Raw genomic sequence first — 26047 nt, 5'->3', positions numbered from 1 at the left:
GGGAGCTAGTGATCCGTGCAGAAGAGAGACGCAGATCTTGTGCAGAGCGGAGTGGTCGGGATGGGAGATATTTTGTGATAAGTGCAGAGATATAAGCTGGTGCAGTATGGTTAATAGCTTTATATGCAAGTAGAAGTGTTTTATATTGTATACGGTAATATACAGACAACCAATGGAGGGACTGGCAGAGTGGATCAGCAGACGATGAGTGTCTTGCTAGGAAGATCAGCCTAGCAGCAGCATTTAGAATGGATTGCAGTGGTGAGAGTCTGTTCTTGGGAAGACCAGTTAGGAGACTATTGCAATAATCAATGCGGGATATAATGAGTGCACGGATAAGAGATTTGGTAGTGTTTTGTGTGAGATACGGTCGTATTTTGGATATGTTTTTTAGATGCATGTAACATGATTTGGTGACAGATTGAATGTGGGGAACAAAGGACCGTTCAGAGTCGAGAATGACCCCTAGGCAACGAGCTTGTGGGGTAGGGTAGAGAACTAGTCTCAAGTTTCATAAAACCAAAGCTAAACAAAGGTCTGGAAAGAACCAACGGCTTGCAAGGCCTGCAAAAATCAAGGCACTACATCAGGCATGTCCAAACTATGGCCCTCCAGATGTTGTGAAACTACAAGTCCCATCATGTCTTGCCACAGTTTGCTATTAGGGAATGCTAAAATGATTGCAAGGCATGCTGGGATGTGTAGTTTCACAACAGCTGGAGGGCCACAGTTTGAACATGCCTGCACTACATCAACCAAACCAATAAAAACATACTCCTCATTCGTAACAAAAAAAGAATATCAAATAAAGAACTTTGTCTCATGCGAATCTGAGCCAGTGGTGTACCTACTCCAATGCACTTGCGGCCAACAATACATTGGCCAAACAAAAAGACAACTGAAGATACGCCTCTCACAACATCAGAAGAGGCCTCACAACCCACAGTCTCTCGAACCACTTCCTACTTGAACATGAACAAAATCCAAAAGGATTACTGTGTATGATAATCAAGAAAGTGACTGCAAACTGGAGAGGTGGAAACTTCATAAAACAACTCAAACAAACAAAATCAGAGGAGGCCAAGGAGTGACGTCACCGCCGGGTGATTGCCGGGCGCACATGAAAGGAGCTTATTCCCCATCTGCCGCCAGCACTTCCTACAGTCCTCGGCTTCCTCCCCACACTGGAGCTGAACGGACTGAAAGAAGAGAACTCGGCTTACTTTCAACTGCCACCAGAACCCCGCACTGTCCTCCACTTGACATAGGGTAAGAGCCAGGCCACAGACTTTTCACAAAAATACTCCACAAGAAGTGTAAACATTGTAAACTCATGGTATATTCTTCTGTTACCACAATTACATTTATTTTTCATTCTTATTATTATTATTTTTTTTTCATTCTTTATTTAACTTTATTTTCACCATTATATATTTTATTCATTTATTTATTTTTATATACATATATATATTTATATATATATATATACACACACATATATATATATATATATACACATATACATATATACACACACACACAAACACACCTTTTCTTATATCCCCATCTATACCTACAGCTACTCCCTACACTTTCCCCTTCTCTGTCAAAGCTATTTACTCTTACCCACATTCCAACCCCAGGCAGGTGGCTCTTCACTTTATTAAAATTTCCCCCTACTACCCCTCCAACCAAAAATAGTGCTCATTATCCCATAAATGTTCTGAGAGATCTGTCAGTGTTCTCCCCCCCACCCTTAAACCATCCGTCTTCTGCTGCACAGACTCCGGGCCTGTCCATCCTATGCCGTTACTGTCCCAGTCCTCCAACAGTGTTCCATAAATACAGTATAAACGACTTGATGGTTGGGCTGCAATGATCGAGTAAACGCTGCCCCACCACAGTGTCCCCTGTAGATGTCTTCAAAGCCGCGCACATGGGGAAATCCATTCATAATCACCATTAAATGGATTTTCCCCTGTTCAGAGCCATCAAGCAAGTCTACATGTACTCTGCCAACACAGTGGGGAGGAGGCATTATGCTGACATCAGTGGCCATGTGACATCAGTGGCCCTCCCTCAGCCAGCTTTGCCTGCGTATCCAAGGAAACTTTTTTTGCTGGCTATGATAGCAAGGATGGCTCACGCATGCGCACTGCGGACAATGGGCAAAAAGGGGCGGGCGCAGATGTTATGTAACATCAGCCGCAGCCACCCGAGGAGGCATCGAACCGCCTGCATTGCCATGGGAGAGAACATCATTTCCCTGGGGACGCTTATAAAATGCTGGGCGTTACCCTGCACCAACACTCCTTTCCACCCCCTTCCCTGCCCGTGCAAACACTTCAGAGCAATTCTCTCATGCGCATACCCAAACAATTGGAAATGGGGCCCCGGCCCTTTGTTACTTTACCTTAGAGATTTGTCCTGCAGATAATAATACAGAACTTCTTTGTATCTGGCAGGTTTCATGATCCTAAAGAGAGAAGAGCTGGAGCCAACCCAGGAGAGTGCAGGAGAGGACACCACAACCCTTATGGCTGTCAGTGAGGAGAGTGCAGGAGAGGACACCACAACCCTTATGGCTGTCAGTGAGGAGAGTGCAGGAGAGGACACCACAACCCTTATGGCTGTCAGTGAGGAGAGTGCAGGAGAGGACACCACAACCCTTATGGCTGTCAGTGAGGAGAGTGCAGGAGAGGACACCACAACGCTTATGGCTGTCAGTGAGGAGAGTGCTGAGGACAATTTCTTTATCCAGGTAGTAGAGGCGTCACTACTCCAGGAGGGTCCAGGTTCTATGAGTGTGGAGGCTTCTGAAATGAATCGGCATCCAGGAAACCACTTCATTCCCCCAAATCCAGATGCATCCTTAACCAAGGAGACTTCATTTCCTCAACTTTCAGGGAAATTTATGATTCCAGAAAACTTGGAGGACTTCATTCATGAGAGCAGCCAAACATCTATAGTGCAAGAGGGTACGAGAGAAAGGTACAAAGCCTGGCGCACAGAGATTGGGAGTTCCGAGCTTCTGCCCACAAGAAATACAGAAGATATCTGCTACCTTCACCAGGGGGCTAATGCCTCAGATGCTACGGTTCTGTGTGACTCTAGAGTTCATCTGGTCATTGAGAGTGATGAGCAGATATGTTCAAAGGATACCTTCCCAGGTAAGTGCACTCAGCCACTCCAGCAGGTTAGTAGGAAGAAATATGGTACAGGTGACTTTTGCAGAATGACAAAGTGTAAAGCTGGGCACACACGAGAGTGCTGGGGCTTGTTCTGATATCACCAGGTTTGATGTACAGCACAGAACAGGAGCACGCATATTGGGGCGTACACACTGAGCGCTATATGGGATACCTCAGTCTGATTCACCTGACTAAACAGCATATCATGCAGTGTGTACACGGCTTAGCATAGAAAGCCATGTATGGACCCTCACAGAAAATCCAGCATAGGAATTCCACTGTATATAGTACACTGAGGGCTACGGAGATCTGAGTGGATTCACCTTTGGTTTCCATCCCATTGGATGAGGGACTGATCTTGTTTCTCTGGTATCAGTACAATAGCAGGTACCGGTACTTATGTATTATCTGGGCTCCCATGTTAAATGCACCCCATTTTTTCATACCCCTACTATCTCCTACGCATGGAGTTGATTTTATATAGTGTGGCGGTCTCATAAGAAAAACGGGAGCCCAGATATTACATAAGTACCCAGGTACCAAATAGCTCAGCGAGGCATCCGGTTTCTACTCATAGCTGATAAATGTCTGAGAACCAAGGTTCTATCGCTCTGCTTTGAAATGTTAACAATGAAATTGTCAAAATTCTAATGGTGATACTGTAATGTTTGCAGATACAAAATGTTGACCGTTGAATATTATGTTAACATTTGCTGCTAACATCTTATTACAGATTTGTTAATATGAAATAAAATGGAAGGGGAAGGTACTAGGTTGTGTTCTTGGCTGCAATTCCCAGTAGGAGTGGTTTATAAGGTATGAACAGTGGTCTGGCTAGTGAGTGGTGTGTGTTAGCTCATTACGAGTTGGTGCTAAGCCCCGTAGGAATGGGTGCTAAGGGGTGAACAGTGGTCTGGATGATAAGTGATGGGTGCTATGCCCAGTATTAGTAGGTGCTATGGGGATGATCAGTGGTCTGGCTAGTGAGTGGTGGATGCTAGGCTCAGTAGGAGTATGTGCTAAGGGGATGAGCAGTGGCCTGGTTAGCGAGTGGTGGGTGCTAGGCCCAGTAGAAGTGGGTGCTAAGGGGGCGAGCAGTGGTCTGGATGATAAGTGATTGGTGCAATGCCCAGTATTAGTAGGTCTAGCTAGTGGATGCTAGGCTCAGTAGGAGTAGGTTCTAAGGGGATGGTCAGAGATCTGGCTACTAAATGGTGGATGCTAGGCTCAGTAGGAATGGATGCTAAGGGGGTGAGCAGTGGTCTGGCTAGAATGGTGGGTGCTAGGCCCATTAGGAGTGGGTGCTAAGGGGAAGAACAATAATCTGGCTAGTGAGTGGTGGGTGCTAGCTCATTACAAGTTGGTCCTCGGCCCAGTAGGAGTGGGTACTAAGGGGGCGAGCAGTGGTCTGGATGATAAGGGATTGGTGCAATGCCCAGTATTAGTAGATCTAGCTAGTGAGTGGTGGATGCTAGGCCCAGTAGGAGTGGGTGCTTAGAGGATGAACAGTGGTCTGGCTAGTGAGTGGTGGGTGCTAAGCCCATTAGGAGTGGGTGATAAGGGGTGGACAGAAGTAGGTGCCATGGGGATGATCAGTGGACTGGCTAGTAATTGGTGGCTGTCTGCCCATTATGAGGTATACATGCTTCCACTTGGTGACATAATCAGACGCCATGGCCTGGTCTACCACTGCTATGCAGATGATACCCAACTGTACCTGTCCTTTGCTCCAGGCACCGATAACACAATAACAACCTTAAATGGCTGCCTAGCTGAGCTCCAGGAGTGGATGAGTGCCAGTTGGCTGAGACTGAACCCAGATAAAACAGAAGTCCTGATGATAAATCACAGGACAAGACGGCAGCATAGCCAACTGACAGGTCTTAAGCTGGGGGGCACAGCACTAAAAAAACTCTGATCATGTGCGGAATCTTGGTGTTGTCCTGGATAATGGCCTCAATACAAAAAAATATTTCTGGATTCCAGCGCTAAAAGGATGTGCAGCTACGGGTTAATTGAAAATGGTGTTTTGTCATGCACCATGCAAAATACTGTATAGAAAGAGATTCAACAACCCAAAAGCGCTACCTATAATAGTGAATATATACCAACACCAAGAAATTCAATATGGAATGATATACATAACTTTCAATAATAAGTGAATGGATGTTTCAGTCCATAAATGTCCTCCAATTATCTGAAAAACCATTCACTGAAACATCTATGGACTGGATAATGGCCTGACACTTAAACATCAGGTGTCAGCCACAATCAAATCCTCATTCTTTCATCTGAGAAACATACCACCAGAATCAAGCACTTAATTCCCTCAGAAGACCTACTGGGGGAATTGGGGGAGAACAGTCGCACAGTAAAAATCAGGTAGTAATTTTTTATGGAGAGGACCCTCATTAATGGTGTAATGCTGAATATTATGCAAAACAAGAGGGTGTGCAATCACTGGACATAGATTGACATAAGGAACAGAAGAAAGAGAGTATGTCACTGTGTGATGCACCTGGAGCTCAGGTTAATAAAAATGTAACTTTTATTGTTATTACTAAAAAATAGCGAAGTATGGACACACAATAAACAAATTGACACACATGAAACACAAATGTGGTTTAAAAAGGATAATATACCCCAATTTAGTGTGAGCCCACTGTTTCTCCCCACTGATGGATATTTAAGAAATCAGGGTCAGAATCTACTTAATTGATCAATGTGCCTGGTGGCTGCATTAGGGAGACTGACTGTTGGTTTCCAATATGCTGCAGGTGCACTACACTTTGCACTGCTGTGATTAAATAATCATTCAGATACCCCGCAAGAATTCAGAGTGGGGTGCAATACATGTGTACACATTATTGGAGAGACTGAGTATTTGTATCCAATCTGGTGCAATTGCATTCAATCTCACATTGAAGCAGTTAAATTAACCATACGTGCCCCGTATGAATTTATAAATCGGGTACAATGCTAGTGAGTATCAATAATGTGACCCACATGAGACACAGCGGTGGGTCCCGGGTTTGTCGCAGCCTCACTGGTGTCCCTCAGTGCGGATGGCGTCTGATGTGATCTGCCAGCTCACAGTCAGAACGCTGTACCACAATAGAGCCTGGACACGGAGCTGCAGCTGTTACCCGCAGACAGTCAGGAGGTTCCAGGCGCGTGTTGGAGAGCCGGTTCCTGACCTGACGGATGAGCCGAAGACCAGCGGTGTTGAAGTTACACACCGCGGCTCTGACTCAGCGAGCTCACTGGAGACTGACGCTCGCTTGGTGCAGCTAATTGGAAAAAAAATCACACAATATTTAACATTGGTATGTGGGGAGAGGGAAATGGGAGTCACAACTAAGGCTGACTGGTCAGCGTACGCTTCGCTAAGGGAGCTTCATCAGGACCTGGTGTCCGCAGCGCCGTACATAGCAAACAAAAAACAAATTACAAGGTAACCTACAGGGTGTGTTGATAAAATACAGTATGAATAGGGGTATAGCTGGTAGAACTAATATCAGCATCAGTTCTGAAGTAAGTGTCAAAATTGTTGAGGAGATTGAAGATGAAGTAGAGGAAGGGAAGAACAGGGCAGGAGCACAGGTGAGGTAAAGAGGTAGGGTGAGTACGAGAGGAAGGAGGGCCCTACTCATAAGAGTTAACAGACTAAAAGGAGGTGGGTGGACGAACAAAAAACAATAGGATAAGTAGGAACGGATGGAGGAGTAGGGTAGGCAGGATAGAAGGAGCAAAAGAGGTTAGGAGGAGGAGGGAAGGGTATTTAATTTTTGTTTTTCATGATAAACCAGTATGAAAGCAGAAGGGTGAGATTGGGAGCTTTAACTCCGCATAGCAGGGGAAAGTTAAAGATAAGGATAGCAAATACAATCTTGCTAATGGATCTTTCTTTCTCCCTTCCTTTGCTACAGGGAAGACAAATTGGAAAATTTTGTTTAAAAGGGGAGACCCCTCTAGGGGCTTCCTTTTTATTTGTGTTTTTAGTATGTTGTCATTGCCTTCTGAGTGCGTCTATACCAGTGGTAGCCAACTCCAGTCCACGAGAGCTACCAACAGATCACGTTTTCTAGATCACCTGACTGGTACACAGGTGTACTCATTACTGACTGACACATTATAAATGATCCACAGGTGGAGCTAAATACTTCACTTATGATTCTGAGAGGAGACCTGGAAAATGTTAACTGTTGGTAGCTCTCAAGGACTGGAGTTGGCTACCCCTGGTCTATACCTTATTTGCTTCCTAACTGGGTTGGGGGAGGAACACACATAACACAATTTTATATTGGTTTAAAAAGAGAGACTTGTCATGGCGTTGTAAAGTCCATTGAAGAGCCTATGATCTTATTAATATCTTTGGTCTTAAAAGCAAAATAGGACTAAAATGTTAATATATCAGTCAAAAAAGTCACAGATGTTAAATACTTGGATGTCATGTATTAATTTATTTTTCTTCTTCTCTTCTGTCTATATTATTTTCCTTTACCCTACCCCAGTGGTCCCTAAAAAGGATCGTGGGTGGGCTATATGTGACCTGGGTTTGGTAAAAGGATATGTTTGTAATTTATGTATGTATATTTCCTGGTGATAATTTGCACCTCATTAGGTTGGGAAATGGAAAAAACAGGAGATGGAATAGATCTAAAAGTTGTTTAGATATGATGGATCTTAAGTTTGCTACATGGAATGTAGGAGGGATAAACTCCCCAGGAAAAAAGAAAAAGGTCCTGACATATATGAATAAACTCCATGTGGATGTTGCATGTTTACAGGAAACCCATTTAAGGGAAAAGAAAATTGGGAAATTGAAGTAAGGTGCAGCTGCTATAACTTTTCTCTTCATCATATTCAAAGGCGAGAGGGGTAGTAATATTAATTGCATCTCATATACAACATAGAGTTACGATAAAGAAGGAAGACATGTGGTAATAGATATATTTATAGAAAAAGGTTAGGTAGGTACTGTGTAGTTTGTATGCCCCAAATATGTATAATATATATTTTTTAAAGGTATTAGCAACACTTAGACCATTTTCAACATGTAACCTTATAATTGGCGGAGACTTTAATCTGGTAACCTCCAATTATATGGATAGAAACATTCAATCCATTAAAATACCTCCTGTACCTAAGTATGGTATAAAATGGTTCTGTGAACAATTAAAACTCACAGATATTTGGAGGACGCGCCATTCAGTTGAAAAGGAATATATGTGTCATTCAAGGGTATATGACTCATTCTCTACAATAGTTTATATATTATGTTCCGATATTATGTTCCTATTTCTTAAAATGATAGTAACAGAAATTGAACCTATAGTTGTATTGGAACAGGCTTTTCTCTGGACTAAAATGGCAAGATAAGGGAGATAAAGTCAAGATAAAGGGACTCCGTTCGCTAAATCAAATATGTTCAGGGATAAACTGAAATCTTTTTTGGGAAGAATACAAAGAGAATAACAAAACGTTAGGCTAAGGAAGATCCCCAAAACTTTTGGCAAACGGCAAAGGCGGTAATAAGAGTAGCAGTCATTGTCTATAAAGCACAGGTTAAAAACACATATAGGACTTCATATAGAGAAGCGCAACAGGGATTAACTGAAACCTTCCAAAAGGTTCAAGATTAATCCAAATCAACAAACAAAATTTGATTTTTCTTTAGCAAAACAATAATTTGAGAATAATTTCCAGTGAATAGGAGATAGGTAAACATATCAAAAAAATTATAGATTTAATAAATTAGGAAATAGCACAGGAAGAATACCATCAAACCTTCCTAGGAACCCATACTCAGCAATCTGTTTAGACAAGATGGAACTAAAACAACTAATAATAAACAAATAGTAGAGATATTTAGGTTGTTCTATGAGGAAGTCTATACCGAAGCACCTTCAGATAGTATAGCCAAGAAATCCTTCTGAAATAAAATAAGCTTAACACCAAAATAAGTGCCCCAATAACAAATATAGAGGTTCAGACAGCTACAAAGGCTCCAAGCCCAGATGGATTTTCAGAGGAATTCTATAGGATATTAAATGGTGATATTGTGGAAGACCTTACGGAATTCTACAATTCAGTATTGATATCCCATAGAATCCCAAAGTATTTTAATTTGGCATTGATGAGGGTTATAGGTCAATGGTTCCCAACCCTGGTCCTCAAGTACCCCCAACAGTGCACATTTTCCAGGTCTCCACACAGAATCACAAGGGCTATAATTAGCTCCACCTGGGGATCTTTTCAAATGTGTCTGAATAATGAGTGCACCTGCTGGGTGACCTGGAAAACATGCACTGTTGGGGGTACTTGAGGACCAGGGTTGGGAACCACTGTTATAGATAAACAAGGCAGAAATCTAGGTATGCCAAGGTCATATCGACCAATTTCAATATTAAATGTGCATTATAAAATATTTACAAAGATCTTTCAAGACAGAATAAAAGCAAATTTACCAAGCTAAATAGATAGAGATCAAATGGGAATCATCTGGGAAAGGCATTCTATTGTAATATCAGGAAGGCCTTGGCTGTGGTTCAATGGCTAAAGCAAAATCAAAATAATAGCTCAAATATATTAATGGCCCTAGACGCTGAAAAAGCTTTTGATAGGCTTTCATGGGACCATTTATTGGAAACTATAAAGAGGTTTGGATTCCCAGGAGAATTCCTGGAAGTCTTGAGATCCTTATATGGGTTAACTCAATCTCAGATCCTATGTAATGGATTCTTGTCAGACCCTATTAAGATATCTAGGAGGTACACAACAAGGATATCCGCTGTCTCCTCTTTTGTTTGGTCTGGCAATCGAACCTTTAGGCATAGCATTAAGATCAGATAAAGACTTTCATGGCATAAAAAAATGTTCACAAGATATAAAATTATCTTTATTTGCCGATGACTTGTTACTTTTTATTTCGAACCCAGAGGTTTCAATGCCCAATATATATAAGATCATCCACCACTTTGAGGCCTTCTCAGGCTACAAGGTCAATCAAAGTAAGTCTGATATCTTAACACTGGGGAATAACATACTCCCTACAGGATTTCAGCAGACCTATGCACATTTTAGATGTGTCAACAGCAATGAAATATCTGGGTGTAAAAAGAACAGCAAATATAAAATTATTAAAATTTGTACATTTTAAAATATGTAAACATTTTTACTCCGGTAATTAAGCAGATAATTAAACAATTGATTGAATGGATCATTTTACCTTTATCTCTCTTAGGCCGGGCAGCTGTAATTAAATCAGTATAACTTCATAGATTATCTTATTTGATTCAGATGCTGCCCATGGGGATTTCAAAAAAGATATCCAAAGCTGTAATAAAGCCTTATGATCAGGGAAAAAAGATCAGAATTTCACTAAATAAACGGCAACTAAAACGAGAAGGTGGTTTAACGATACCAAATATAGAGATATTTTCTTTAGCTATCTCCTTTAGATATAGATCGGATTGGATACTATGGAGATCTATATACACAAATTTTGAGTTGGAAGAAACCTAATATGTTATTCATACCCACTTATTTTTCAAGGATAAAGATTCATAAACATCTGCAAGCGTCATATACCAGATCTAAGTATATTCCTATATGCGGAAATCCCCTTTTTTCTCCCGAATTGGAAAATGCAATGTTCAAAGAATGGGGAAAGAGAGGTATCATGGACATCAAAGATGTTTATGACCCAGGCGGAACAATTCTAAATTTCCAATCGTTACTGGAAAAATACAATCTGGATAAGGCACAATTTTATATGTTATTGGAGTGCGCCAAATCTGTGTATCAGACCACCAATTTACATATCATTCTTCATGTGTCCAGCATAGGCGTGTTTTCACAATGAGATGCAGTCCGATGTGAAGTATAGTCTTTTTATTAAGAAGATACCGACGCGTTTCGTCAAAATGACTTATGGGTAAAAACTGGGGGTGGTACAGAAAAAAAGGGCAATAAGCATAGATGTACAAATTTCAAAGACCTCAAAAGCAAGAAATTACAATTGTAAACTCTTACATACCAAATCATGGATCGAATGATTGGTATCCAAGAATTAAGAAATGCTTTTATAATGATTTAGTTCTCAGATAAAAAAAGTGTATATATTATTAGAATGGCATCCTGAGGAGCAAGCAAGCCAAAATTCCACAGAAAAATTATAAATATTTTTGTACATACCAGACTATTGGAAGTGCCTACATCCCTTCTTCTCTTCTGTTTCATTCTAACTGTTAGAATACTCTGTCTGCTGCTTGTTCTTACATTTAATTGTATATATTTTTACAGTTATATTATCTATTTTTTATCTTGAGTTATTATACAAGATTCAAAAATGCCAATCTTTAAGGATAGAACATTAAGAATGCAAAGAGTGCAGAATATTTTTCAAGAGGAGGAGCAAGCCATTCAATCAGATGAAGATGATTATTACTGTTACTTAAATATAGAAAACTTGCAATTAAAGAAATGAAAGGGTGGTATGATATTTCCACCCTAGAGAAGTACCTTGAAGTAGATCAGATACCAAGAGGGGTAAGAATACAAAAAACGCCAACATTAGGGAGAGGTAATGAAGCTTTCATTTCCAGTTGGAATACAATACTAAATGATTCTTCGACAAAATTAATCTAATTGATTATAACAAAAAGAAAGAGAGATTAATAATTAAATAAATCAGAAAAAAAAAAATCACTCAAGAAATTTGAGTACACTAAGGAACTCAAAAGGGATATTATTGACCACCAACAAAAAATACAAAGTATTGAAAATGAAGTGATCTCCAAAAAACAGAAGTTTTTTAGAGATAGAAATTACTATATTAGTGGTCAAATTCATACCTGGAATAACCAAGAAAGACATCAAGGACCTTTGAATGTCACCCAGCAGAATGATCTTCGGTATCTTCCTGGTAGACGGAGGTTATGAACCTCCGAGATACTCTCAAAATGTCCAAAATCGGTCAAGAATGGAGTATAGACCATATAGGATTTTCTCACCTCAGCCAAGATACGATAATGAAGACAGAGAACTGACTCAATCGGATATCATAACAGAATACTCTCCTATCAGGCAATATATAGAGAACATTACCCCTTGTTTAGGAATAAATACAAAGTTTTGAGATCTCCATCACCAGATAATCGTAGAAATTACCAACCTGAAGAGAGATTCCTCTCGTTATTTCACACAAAGGCCCTTATTCTGATCGGTGCGGATATTCCCGAATTCTTACGGTGCGGGCCGCACGCCACGCTGTGCGGCAGCGTGCGGGCATCGTCCGTAGAAACGCCCACGTGTCCTCTGCATTCGGACGGACTCACTCTTTAAGAACAGGGCGTGTGTACGGACGACATACAAACCGTGCGTGTGCGGTGGAAACGTACAGATTCTTGCACGGTCTTCCCGCACAAGCACGGTCTTACCGCGTCAGAACGTACGGGAAGCTGTCCGTACGCCCCGATGCGAAGTAGTTACGCACAATCCAACACTTTTGTACTGAGTACACACATCGATCACATGACCCACTTAGGCTATTAGGCAACCTCCTGGAAAAGGGATTGTTAGCAATTTCAATCAATTAAATGCTCATCTATACTAACCCACATTCCTACTTCATTCATGACGCACATTAACCCTTACAGCATGTGACCCTAACATACATCTATATACACTATGTACATTTAGCTTATTTTAAACATTTTAAACAACTTACACATATACTTTAGCATGTTAGGAAAAAACACTGACAACTTTGAACTTTAAATAAAGATTTATTAACAAAAACTACTACCAACAAAGAAAATTAATTTTCAGCATCTATTATGCTATCCATGAGGCACAACATCTGCCGCATCAGGCCTCTTAGACGAAGGAGGGCCCCACGGCGACCCTCCTCTGCTTGGGCAGGCTCATCTGTGGAGGAAATTCAAATGTAAAAATGACTAATGATATTCATGCATACATTTAACATAGTCAAACCTACATTTTAAACATGCATTCTGCCAGGTGTGTGTGTAATATATATATATATATATATATATATATATATATATATATATATATATATATATAAAAAATACAGAGAACAAAGGGGCGCTCCATAGTGCATGTAAATGATGTTTTTAATAGAGCAAACACACTCCAACAACGATAAAAGCAGTTGCTCGTACCATATAAAAAACTGCTGTGGGCTGGTTACCACAAGATGTTAAACAAATACTCCAGGCACACAGCTCCTGATGATATGCTCACCACCACCAGAGGGAGGGATTCCGCATACGCTGGCTTGCGCTGCCGGGACTCCTGACCACTTGTCGGGGACGCAAACACCAGGCTGGAGACAGGGTATGACAAGACGCGGGTATCACAGGCCACGCCCTAACGCGTTTCGTCAGAGACTTCGTCAGAGGGCGTGGCTCTGTGAATACCCGAGTGCAATATAACAGGCAGAGCCACCAATGAGCTTCAAGCCTGACAGATGACATCACCTGCCGGTAACAATGTACATTTAAACAAACCACACACAGTTTGTAACATAAAAGAGCAACAAGGTAACAGTAAATGGCAAACATACAAGTGCCAATGAATACTGTACATGATACATATCAATACATAACACGGATAAAACAAAAATATCATAAAAATATCGAATAAAAATCGATATATCGATAGAAAAAAAAAATACTTATAATGGTATAAAAATGACTTTAAAAATACATGAAAAAACAATCAATCAAAACACAAGGAGCGAAGCATATCAAATAGCTGCCATCTATTGGTTAATGAAAGGGGTGACTTCAAAACCTTCATTTAATCCAAAAGGCACCAGTGTGTTAAGTGTGATGATCCAATGGGTTTCACGTCTAATGAGCAACTTATCTCTATCACCACCACGTAGTATCTTTTCAAAGATAATAAAGATAATTGGAGTTCCCATTTTTTAAAAGAATTGTTTATATAAACCCAAGAAACGTCCAATTTCTTAGATAGGTGTGCATCCGCTCATAACTGCTTTTTTCTTGTGTTTCTTTTTAGAATAACATATTCCCTGAATTATTGTCACATCTCCAATTGTCTTCAAATTTTGGGCTCTATTGGATTTGTTTATTGTAGTTTAATGTATATATATTTAATATACATTTCAGAATAGATCTCTAGGGAAAATTCCCATCATTAAAGAGATTTACTCCACCCACTATTGCACTATTGCTATTTTTAGCCTAAGTCTGGTATGTACGAAAATATTTATAATTTTTCTGTAGAATTTTGGCTTGCTTGCTCCTCAGGATGCCATTCTAATAATATATACACTTTTTTTTAGATTTCTCTATCTGAGAACTAAATCATTATAAAATAATTTGGATCCCAATCATTCGATCCTTGATTTGGTATGTAAGAGTTTACAATTGTAATTTCTTGCTTTTGAGGTCTTTGAAATTTGTACATCTATGCTTATTGCCCTTTTTTCTGTACCACCCCCCAGTTTTTACCCCTGATGAAGTAATTTTGACGAAACGCATCGGATATCTTTTTCATAAAAGACTATACCTCGCATCGGACTGTATCTCATTGTGAACACACGCCTATGCTGGACACATGAAGAATGATATGTAAATTGTGTTCATCATTGCTAACATTGAGTGGTGGTCTGTTGATAAACAGATTTGGCGCACTCCAATAATATTGTGGTTGTTCTTTGTATCTGTCCTTCACTAACAGGAGGGATTTATTCTAAGTGCTGCCTACTAAAATAATATATTAGCGCAAGACAAGGTCTACACCCCTTCTTCTCGACAATGGAGCTTATTTTAGATAGTGTGGCCAGCGTAGTGAGCCATCGAGCCCGAAGCGTGGCGAGCGCAGCAAGCCCCGCAAGGGGACGCAGAGTACATGTAAAGTAATCTGCGTCCGCTCGCCACGCTTTGGGCTCGGTGCACTCGTCACACTATCTAAAGTCAACTCCACGCCAACGTGGATAGTGGGATTATGAAAAGGTCTGAGGACGCGTACCTCCGCCGCTCCCCACGCTTCGGGTTGGCGTTGATAGTGGGGGTCGCGTTGACAATGGGGGTGCATTTAACATTGCAAGCCCCCATCAGGGTTATTTTACAATTAAAAATCGCATCGCATGCCATTTGCTGGCATGCGATGCTATGCGATATTGAATTGTACATTCTGGGTCATTTCACGCTAATATCGCATCGCAAACCACTAAATAAGGTATGCGATGCGATGGGCACCGTGATAATACACAAGTACCGATTTTCATAATAAAATTTTTCTTTCACACAAATGGGAAAAGTTTTGAAAACTTTACCCTCTGCAATGTTGCAAGAGGTTCACTCTAACCCTTCACTTCATTTCACAGGGGCAACACAGGCACATGGTTCAAGAAGAAGAGGGCAAATGTCCTAAATGCAACTCACAAAATGCACTTTTTAAACATAATTTCTGGGATTGTATTAAAATGGGAAACGGTCATCTGTCAGACCACACTTAGGTTGACCGTCATTAGGTCGACCCTGGAAGGTTGACTGGCCCCAAGGTCGACAGGGTTAAAGGTCGACATGACTTAAGGTCGACATTGGCCAAGGTTGACATGGGCTTAGGTCGACATGAGTTTTTCACTATTTTTTATACCCAAGCGTGGTACATCTACAGATGAAGTGCCACTCATCCAGTGCTGGGGCTCGAGCGTCTCACACGAACACACGTCCCAGTTTCCCATTGGTGGGAGATGGGCAGGGTTAGGGGGGAGCGGGGGGATGGCAACGAGGCGGCGGGGACCTGGGGGGAGCTCCGTTGAAGGGGATGCACGCGTGCCTTGTGTGAGCGCATCCCCTTCCGGCAGCTGGCGAATCTACTGCCAGCCCATGCCTGAATGAGACGGTGATTTTTTTTTGAGAGGCTCCACCCACCTTGGGTATATCAATCTACTCCTCCCCTTCCATTATGTATTTTGAATGTCTCCTACTTATAAAAAAAAAATTACCCTCAGCATACGGGAGGGACCTTTTTTGTGGCTGCCATGAGAACTCTAAGAAGAAATGGAATTATCAGTGAGTACTGTATAATTCTTTATTTGGGAAGATATTAAAGTACGGTTCTTCTGACCATAAAGCTTGGATTTCACTAAACCTCCTAGCTGAGGTTATAGCAACCTGGAATACTATATTCCTTGATAGGAATTTTAAGTCTGCTTGTGACAGGGGTTCAAACGGAGCCTGCATCAGGGCATTCAAAATAACACGGAGGTTCCAAGGAGCCACCATGGACTTCCTGGAAAGACGAATCTTCTTAATGGCTTTACAGAACCTGATAACCAACTGTTCCTTGCCTAATTTCTGTTCTAGCAAGACACTAAGAGTTGCTATCTGACCTTTTATTGTTGATACAGCTAGTCCCATTTGAAAACCATCATAAAGAAATTGAAGAACTTGCATTATAGGAGTTTCTGACATCACAGTGGAGACTCCCTTCTGCAGCAAGAACTTACGCCAAACTCTGTAGTATGCCAAGGAAGAGACTTATTTTCTGGCTTTAAGTAGAATATTAGCTACTTGATCAGACATACCACTCTGTCTTAAATACTGCCTTTCAACTTCCAGGCTCTGAGACAAAATATCTCTGGATTGGGATGAAGTAAAGGTCACTGGATCAAAGGAGATGGTCTTATTGGCAGAATCATAGGTTCCTGGATAGCTAGTTTGAGCATCGTAGGGAACCAAGGTCTTCACGGACAAAATGGGAGAATCGCTATTACAGATCCTCTGTCTTCCCGTATCTTCTTTAATACACAACCTATCAGGGAACATACATACAGATCAGGGAACATGTAACCTAGCTGAAAGTCCCATTTGACTGAGAATGAGCTGCTGGAGATAGATTCTACGCAAGATCCTCTCTAACTTGCAATTCCTGTGAATAGCCAGAAGATCTACCTCTGGCATCGCGAATCATCTGGAAGACTACCTCTTCTCACTATCATCTGGAAGACTGTCGCATTCAATGCGCCCACGACCCTGGTAGGATTTCCTTTCTGCTCAGATAATCTGCCAAGAGGTTTTCTCTTCCGGTCACATATAATGCTGAGAGGGACATTAGGTTCTTCTTCGATCAGAGCTTTGCTCCTTGTGCCCCCATTGGTGATTGAGGTGTGCTACCACTGAGACATTGTCTGAAAAGACCTTGAGATGTTTGTCTTTTAACAGATTTTTGAAATGACAGATTGCTCTCCAAACCGCCAAAGCCTTTTTTACATTTGAGGTAAGATACTTCTCTTCTTGCGATCAACTTCCTTGCATAGTAAGTTCTGCAATATGAGCTCCCCAACCTGTAAGGCTTGCATCTGTGGTAAGGCTAATGAATTGAGGAAGTTGAAGGCTTGTCGACCTGAACTCCAGGCCTTGCGACCACCAAGTTATATAATGTCTCATCTCTGTTCCCAGAACAAGCTTTGATTGTTTCTTGTCATCCTTACATAAGGAAGTAGTCTCCATTAAAGTGAACGCATTTTCCATTGTGTCCATGGCACTACTCCAATTGCAGAAGCCATCATTCTTAGGAGATGAAGCCCTTCTCCCAGGGTTATAGATGGTTTGTGATGAATCTCCCTAGGAAGGTTTTGGATCTTTACACATCTCTCCTGGGACAGTGAAATCTGGAACTGAAAAGTGCCTATAATTAAGGACAATTTTTAGACTGTTCTTTACTTCCAGTACCGTACTTCCTGCAATTAGGAGGTCTTCCAAGTAAGACCATATTTGAATACCTCTTACTCTCAATTGTGCTATCAAGTGATGAGGAATTTTGAAAAGACTCTGGGAGAGGATGTCAGACCAAATGGCAGGAATGTGAATTGAAAATGGTGACAGAACGTTTCTCAGATTCAATCTGTTCGGTCTGTTTGACATATAGAAACATGGTAATAGGCGTCTCTTCGGTCTAGGGATGCCAGAAAATCGTTTCTCTTGATTCTTGCTAGAATGGAACTCAGTGTCTCTTGAAAGTTGTCTTCTTTAGATACAAGTTTAACCTTTTCAGATCCAGGATAGACCTGAAGCCTCCTGTATACTTCTTGACTAAAAAGAGATTTGAGTAAAACCCTTTTTGCCACTGTATCTCTGGGACCCGTTCTACTGCACTTAGCGGTGTTGTAATATCTTCATCAATGCTTCTCTCTCTATCCTATTCCCAGGAGAGCAAGATTTCATAAACTTGTTTGCAGGTGGACGATGCTGAAAATCTAGATCAGGGGTGGGGAACCTTTTTTGTGCCAAGGGCCATTTGTATGGGGAAAAAAAATCCTTCGGGGGCCATATGTAGAAACTTCTCTTACAAATTGTCCTGCTGCAGCAGTCCCACACTCTGGCGGCTGCCGCTGAATAGGACTGACAATCTCCGGCTGCTGTTGATTAAGAGGAATCTCGTGAGAACTACTGACCTCTCGAGAGAATTCCCCTGTACTTGACTCCCGGCAAAGCCGCCGAGCGTGATGACAGGCCACTCAGACCGGCTACGGGGGCCGAAGGTTCCCCGCCCCTGCTCTAGATGATAACCTTGCTTTACAATGGATATCACCCACTTGTCTTACACTGATTTCTCCCAGACCTTTGATAAGTCTAGGAGTCTTGCTCCTACCTGCATCAGTTCGGAATAGTCATTGTCTTGTGTTTCCTCTATTTGAACCACGAAAGGAACTACGAGATAAAGGGTCACCTCTTTTGTTATGTTGATGTGGACATGGTAACTTCTAGCCTCTCTAAACTGTTGTTTGGAAGAGGTTGGTACTGAAAATGATTCTTCCTATCCTGCAGATGGCGAACTGATTTACCTCCCGTCATCCTCTGGATCATAGCATCTAGTATGGGGCCGAACAAGAAACTTCCCTCAAAGGGTAATGAGGTATGTTTGCATCAGCACTCCAATTCTTTATCCAGGCCCCTTCTTGCTACTACTCCTGCTGCCAATGACTTAGAGGAGAAAGACACTATATCCAGAGAAGCTTCACATATATATTGGATAGCTTTTTGCATAATCTCTAGAGTTTTCAATAGATATTGGCTTGTCATCAATATCTTTGTACATTTCTGTGCCCCATAACTTAAGAGCCCTAGCTGAAGATTCTATAGCTATGCCAGCCTTCACTGAAACTGCTGATGCCAGATGTGATTTCTTCAGGGAATTTTCAATTCTGTTCTCCATAGTATCCCTAAAGGATGCCCCATCCTCCAGAGGGATAATTGTTCTGGACTTTGGCCACTGCCACGTCCAGCTTAGGAACTTCACACCAAGTTAATAACTGTTCATCCTTAAACGGGTACATCTTTTCCAATCTAGGCACCCTACCTAGTCTCTTATCCACCAATGACCACTCCTTTGAAATCAATTCCTTCATTACACGTGTACTGGAAAGGACCTCCCAGATTTAGAACGATCCTCAAATAGGATATCTTGGCAGTCAACCGGCTTCTCAGGTTCCTCAATCAATCGCCTTGTGAATATTATTTAACCTGCTTTGCACCAACTCTAAATTAAGAGCTAGCTTCCTCTTTAATTTCCCCAGACTCCTCACTGGAAGAATGATATATATCTTCTTGTTTATCTTCAGAAGAAAATCTCGTATCATACTCTAGGCTGGTCTGCAACCTAGATCTCTTGGAAGTTTGTAACGGAGAAAACTCCTTTGCAACAAAGGATTTTTTCATCCAATCCATCAACTGTAATAAAACCTCAGGTTGCTCATTCTGAATAGGTGGTCTGGCACAATCCTCACAGCAAGTGCCTTAACCAGCCTCAGACGGAGCAGAGTGAAGTCAGCTGGAACACCGGGGACACAGAACTTGCGGCTGCACACTGTAACCAGCCTTACCTCATCCAGATGGGGAGCGGATATCGCCACTGTATAAAAGGTACTTAAATGGAGCCGCAAAGATGGAGACATGCTCGCTGATGCAGTCCAGTCTCAGATATAAGCGTAGGACAGAGCTGCAACAGGCCATCCTGCGCCTCTTTTTCCCCCCCAACCCATTAGGTAAGCCCTAAAAATAAAAATAATACCCTACCCTGTCTAAACTATTAGGAGACAGAAAAAAATACATAAATGGAAGGGGAGGAGTAGACTGATATACCCAAGGTGGTATCACCCTGTCTAATCTTAGGAAAAGGGAAATATCATTAAGTATGGCTGCCATGGGGATCGTAGAAGAAATTGTTAAATTGTGCACTGCTTAAGTGACACAGCAAACCGGACACTGGCATGCATCAAAAAGGGGCATGGATTCAAGGGATGCCAATGTGATAGTGCCTCTTTACAAGGCATTGGTGAGACCACACTTGGAATATTGTGTTCAGTTCTGGGCACCGCACCTTAAAAAGGACAAATTAATTGGAACAGGTACAGAGAAGGGTGACTAAGCTAGTAAAAAGGTCTCCAATCAATAGAATACAAAGAATATGTTTTCACTGGAGAAACGGAGGTTGAGAGGTGATATGATTAATATGTTCAAATACAGGATTGGGAATCATATGGAACTGGGAGATGATTGGTCACTAACAGGCCTCTACTTAGGACACGCGGGCATGTACTGAGACTCAAGGAAAATAAATTCTGTACTGAATTAAGAAGAGGATTCCTCACCATTAGAGCAGTAACATTCTGGAAATCATTGCCGGTGGGGTGATTACAGCAAATACTGTTAATTAATTTACATCAAAACTGGATATATTTTTTGCCACTAAGGAAATCCTATAGGTATGACTTAAGTCAGTAGTCACAAGTCAGATAGGTTGAACTCGATAGACAAACATCTTTTTTCAGGATTAATTATTCACAAGGCCGTGTACCCGTCAGGTAGTGGTGCTGGTGCAGGATACCTGTAGGACTGAGGCTCTGTACCTGTCAGGAAGCAGGTCTGGTACGGGATACCTGTAGGACTGAGGCTGTGTACCTGTCAGGAAGCAGGTCTGGTGCGGGATATCTGTAGGACTGACAGAAAGCTCAACCTAGGTTGAAGAATTGAGCGCTATTACCCAAGCTGTTTTCCCAAAAGCGGCTACTTGAATAAGGGGAAGGTCAAACCCTTAGAATATGCAAAGAAAAAAGGTTGTTTGAGCAGCGCTGACAGTGAATATGCATGTAATGCATATCCATTGTTCAATTATGCAAATAGATGCAAGGAAGTCTGGGTATAAATATGGGTGCCCAGACAATGAGCAGTCACCTTGATAAAGCTGGCATTTAGTCCCAGCGAAACGCGTTGGTGCCCCCTCCCCCTTGGTTTGGACCCTGAGTGCCATTTTGGACCATCTCCTGCTAATCCATCTGATCACCTTTGATAACAACTATACCCGATTTGGAAGCCACAGACCATCATTGGGACTATTCTTCGCAACACTGGTTGAGGTTTAAGATTGGTCCTGTCTTATCAACATCCTTCAGGACCGATCCCTCCAGCGATATCCCTGACAATCTATCCTTGGACTGTATTTCATCGGGACTCATTTCCACGGATCAGTGCAGGTTATATTCTTTGGTCCCCCTCACTACTTGGTCCCACCAACACCTGCCCCATTGCCCTAATTATCATATGGATAAGTTTTTATTGATACAATATGTATTTTTAATTGTGTAATAAATTGTTATTCTTAATTATTAAGTGTCCTTCACTGTCAGCGCTGCTCAAACAACCTTTTCTCTTTACCTGTAGGACTAATGGTGCCCATACACGCTACGATTATCGTATGCGTTTTGTACTTTTTAAGTACAAAACGCATCGCATATACGATAATCGCGGCGTGTTAAGTGTCTGCTGCGTTCAGATCCGACGCGATGCGCGTCCCCGGGAGCCCGATATAGTTAAGTACAAAAAGGATGTGCAGGCACATCCTTTTTGTACTGTATCGTATAGAATCGCATGCACTTTTGTAGTATAGTGCGATGCGAAGCTATACGATTATTGGCACGCCCCCACCCGCTGTCAGTCACCTCTTCTCTTCCACGCCAGGCTGTCACGCGGAGGAGAAGGAGCTCCCAGCACTTCCGGCAGTAAGGTGAGCTGCAGCACTGGGAGAGGCCCCCGGGTAGGAAAGCACGCCGCCCCGTACATAATCACACAGCACTCCCGCAGTAACATGAGGCGGGCTGGCAATAGGGGTGAGAGGGGAAGGGAGTCGCATGGCCGCAGCGGCTGCTCATCCTGCCTACAATATGTCCGTCTGCCCCCCCCCCCCCCTCGCATTAAAATATGTGGACATTAGCAGAAATAAAGTTCTTGAACTTGCAATAAAAAAATAGGTTAAAATCTGATCAAATCAAATCACATCTGAGCTCATCGGACGCATCAAAGTACAAATTGCATCCAATCCAATTGGAAAGGATTGCATACTGCAAGAAAAATCTTGTATAGTCAAAATCAAATCAAATAGGACCAAAAAAGCGTAGCGTGTATGGGCACCATGAGGCTGTGTACCCATCAGGTAGTGGTGCTGGTGTGGGATACCTGTGGACCGAGGCCGTGTACGTGTTAGGCAGCAGGTCTGGTGCGGGATACCTGTAGGACTGAAGCTGTGTACCTGTTAGGCAGTGGTTCTGGTGCGGAATACCTGTAGGACCAAGGCTGTACCCATCAGGAAGGTGTGAGATACCTGTAGGACTGAAGCTGTGTACCTGTCAGGAAGCAGGTCTGGTGCGGGATACCAGTAGGACCGAGGTCATGTACCTGTCAGGCAGCAGGTCTGGTGCGGGATACCTGTAGGACTGAAGCTGTGTACCTGTCAGGCAGTGGTTCTGGTGCAGGATACCTGTAGGACTGAGGCCGTGTACCTGTCAGGAAGGCGAGGGATACCTGTAGGACTGAACTTGTGTACCTGGTAGGCAGTGGTTCTGGTGCGAGATACCTGTAGGGCAGAGGCCGTGTACATGTCATGCAGTGGTTCTGGTGCGGGATACCTGTAGGACTGAACTGTGTACCTGTCAGGAAGCAGGTCTGGTGCGGGATACCAGTAGGACCGAGGCCATGTACCTGTCAGGCAGCAGGTCTGGTGCGGGATACCTGTAGGACTGAAGCTGTGTACCTGTCAGGCAGTGGTTCTGGTGCAGGATACCTGTAGGACTGAGGCCGTGTACCAGTCAGGAAGGCGCGGGATACCTGTAGGACTGAACTTGTGTACCTGGTAGGCAGTGATTCTGGTGTGAGATACCTGTAGGGCAGAGGCCATGTACATGTCAGGCAGCATATCTGGTGTGGGGATACCTTACGTGCAGTGTGAGTGGCTGTGGACATGTGAAAGCATTAGAAATAATTATAGTAATACTTTCTTTCTGCCTTTGTATCCTAGATTCAGACTACTTGACAATCATTGAAGTGGAGGAGGTAAACATTGCAGTTGAAGTGAAGAGCACCCATGGGGAAGTTTATGCCGATGAAAGTCCTGTTCCCCTGCGGGCAGAGGCAGCGTTCCCTTTAGCTCTTTTAGGACCCAGTAACAGGAATAACTATCAATATCCTTGGACAGAAAATAATGGAGTTCTTGCTCCGGGCACATACCAGTGGTGCGAAGAGGCCCAAGTAGAAAATTGTTTGCATGGCGCAGAGGGCAGAGCTGGGGCCATTCCAGTTGGCTTTCAGGTTTCAGAAAGAGTGGCGTTGGTTGAAACAAGTGCTCGGGAACATCTGTTGGGTAACAGTCTCTATAAATGCTCAGTTTGCTACCAGAGCTTTCTCCATAAGCTACAATTAGAGCATCATGTTCAGGGGCACACAGAGACAAGGACATACACATGCCCGACATGTTCCAGATATTTTATCAGCAAGCATTTTTTGCAGGAGCATGAGAGGACTCACCACACGTCATCCCATGGTGACAGGAGAACGGACCAAGCAAAGCAGAGCCCACAGAGCTTCCTGTGCACACAGTGCAACCGCAGATTCTCGCAGCTAGTCAGCCTCCATCGGCACCAGAAAGTCCACACACGTCATAGCAAGATTTTACCTAGAGTCGTGGCCCCCCCAGCAAGAAAAGTGTATAGGCTTCCTCTCATGCAGCCATCAGCAGGTGGGAAACTTGGAGCAAAGGTAGATCCCTCCGGTGAGGCCTTCACCAAGCTGCATCATCACCTGCAGCTCTCCACCGCTTTCCTGCAGAACCTTATCACTTCCACCGGCAGCTTCCAGTACGACTAGATCATGGCCGTGGTTAGACTGAGCTGTGACCTGAGGCCTGGAAGGAGAATTGTGCCACTTAGTTCGTTACAGAAGGTTTCACACAGAGCTGACAGAAGAACAGGGCAAATGTTTATTAATTCATTTGTTTTTAAGACTAATTAAAGACCTGTAATAAATGAGTGATAGCTCCACCCCTGTCATTCTTCCAACATTCCCAAGGGTTCAATGATACTGAGGTAATAAGGGAATTGTCATTATTACAGCAGTGCTGGGATCAAGTAACTGTGTACCAGGACAGCCCTGCTGCGATACAGGGGCTCCGCTGCAACCCCTGCTGCGATACAGGGGCTACGCTGCAACCCCTGCTGCGATACAGGGGCTACGCTGCAACCCCTGCTGCGATACAGGGGCTACGCTGCAACCCCTGCTGCGATACAGGGGCTACGCTGCAACCCCTGCTGCGTTACAGGGGCTACGCTGCAACCCCTGCTGCGTTACAGGGGCTACGCTGCAACCCCTGCTGCGTTACAGGGGCTACGCTGCAACCCCTGCTGCGTTACAGGGGCTACACAACTCTGTATTGCAGCAGGGTTGTTGTATAGCCCCTATATTGCAGCAGGGGTTGTTGTGTAGCCTCTGTATTGCAGCAGGGGTTGTTGTGTAGCCTCTGCATTGCAGCAGGGGTTGTTGTGTAGCCTCTGTATTGCAGCAGGGGTTGATGTGTAGCTCCTGTATTGCAGCAGAGGCTACACAACAACCCCTGCTGCAATACAGGGGGCTACACAACAACCCCTGCTGCAATACAGGGGGCTACACAACAACTACTGCTGCAATACAGGGGGCTACACAACAACTACTGCTGCAATACAGGGGGCTACACAACAACTACTGCTGCAATACAGGGGCTACACAACAAACCCTGCTGCAATACAGGGGCTACACAACAACCCCTGCTGCATTACAGGGGCGGATTGGGACTGTAATCCGGCCCGAGAATCTTCCTGCAGAGCGGGGATGGGGCGCAAGTGCTGGGGGGGCATGTGAGTGGCGGCGGCAGTGTAAGTAGGGGGTCAGTGAGTGACGGCGGCTGTAGAAGTAGTGGGGGGCTCACCTGCTGCTTCTTCTTTCTGCTACCCGAGCGGAGGGGGGAACGGGAGCCAGCTTGAAGTCTCATGGGAGGTGCTATGCACATGTGCACCAGCCATCCCGCGGCCATTTTGGATTTCGGCAAAGTGCCGCAACGCTGACTTCGGCCGTGGCAGCCCAGGGGGAGCGCGGCCGGCCCGGTTTTAATGAGTTTTGGGCTGGCCCACAGTGAAATGGCCCAGTTTCCCGGCGGACCAACAACCCCTGCTACAATACAGGGGCTGCACAACAGCCCTGTTGCAATACAGGGCTACACAACCCTGTCTCAGCTAGCAATTGCTGTCAGCTCTTCCTGCCAGCTAAACCCCCACCGCATACAGGCATTTGGACTACTGCAAATCTGGTGAGACAGGTTGGCTTACATGTTGATTGTATAAAATGATAAAAGTAGATGCCAGGGAGGACCCTTTTAATGGCCATCTGTATTTCAGCTCCTCGAGGGTGTGTCTATGCTGCTCTCAGGTGCTTCACCCAATTGGACCAGCTGTTTTCCTAGGCTTGTATGTTATTAGTCACTAGTGGTGA

The 26047-nt window shown here is 43.3% G+C and overlaps 1 protein-coding gene across 2 annotated transcripts in view; it reads left to right on the top strand.

The window, feature by feature from the left end:
• LOC146079849 (uncharacterized) overlaps positions 1–24556 on the top strand; it is a 90334-nt gene extending 65778 nt beyond the window's left edge. For both annotated transcript variants that reach the window (XM_083186502.1, XM_083186501.1), the window contains exons 3-4: positions 2466–3170; positions 23550–24556. In XM_083186502.1, coding sequence (XP_083042628.1) covers positions 2466–3170; positions 23550–24394 — 1550 coding nt within the window. In that variant the 3' untranslated portion in view covers positions 24395–24556. The remainder of the gene's footprint in view (positions 1–2465; positions 3171–23549) is intronic.
• Positions 24557–26047: the final 1491 nt, after the last annotated feature.

Source organism: Crinia signifera, chromosome 5, assembly GCF_055691185.1.
Source record: "Crinia signifera chromosome 5, ASM5569118v1, whole genome shotgun sequence".
NCBI lineage: Eukaryota > Metazoa > Chordata > Amphibia > Anura > Myobatrachidae > Crinia > Crinia signifera.
The sequence above is the reverse complement of the archived record's forward strand: the minus strand, read 5'-3'. Positions and strand labels throughout refer to the sequence as shown.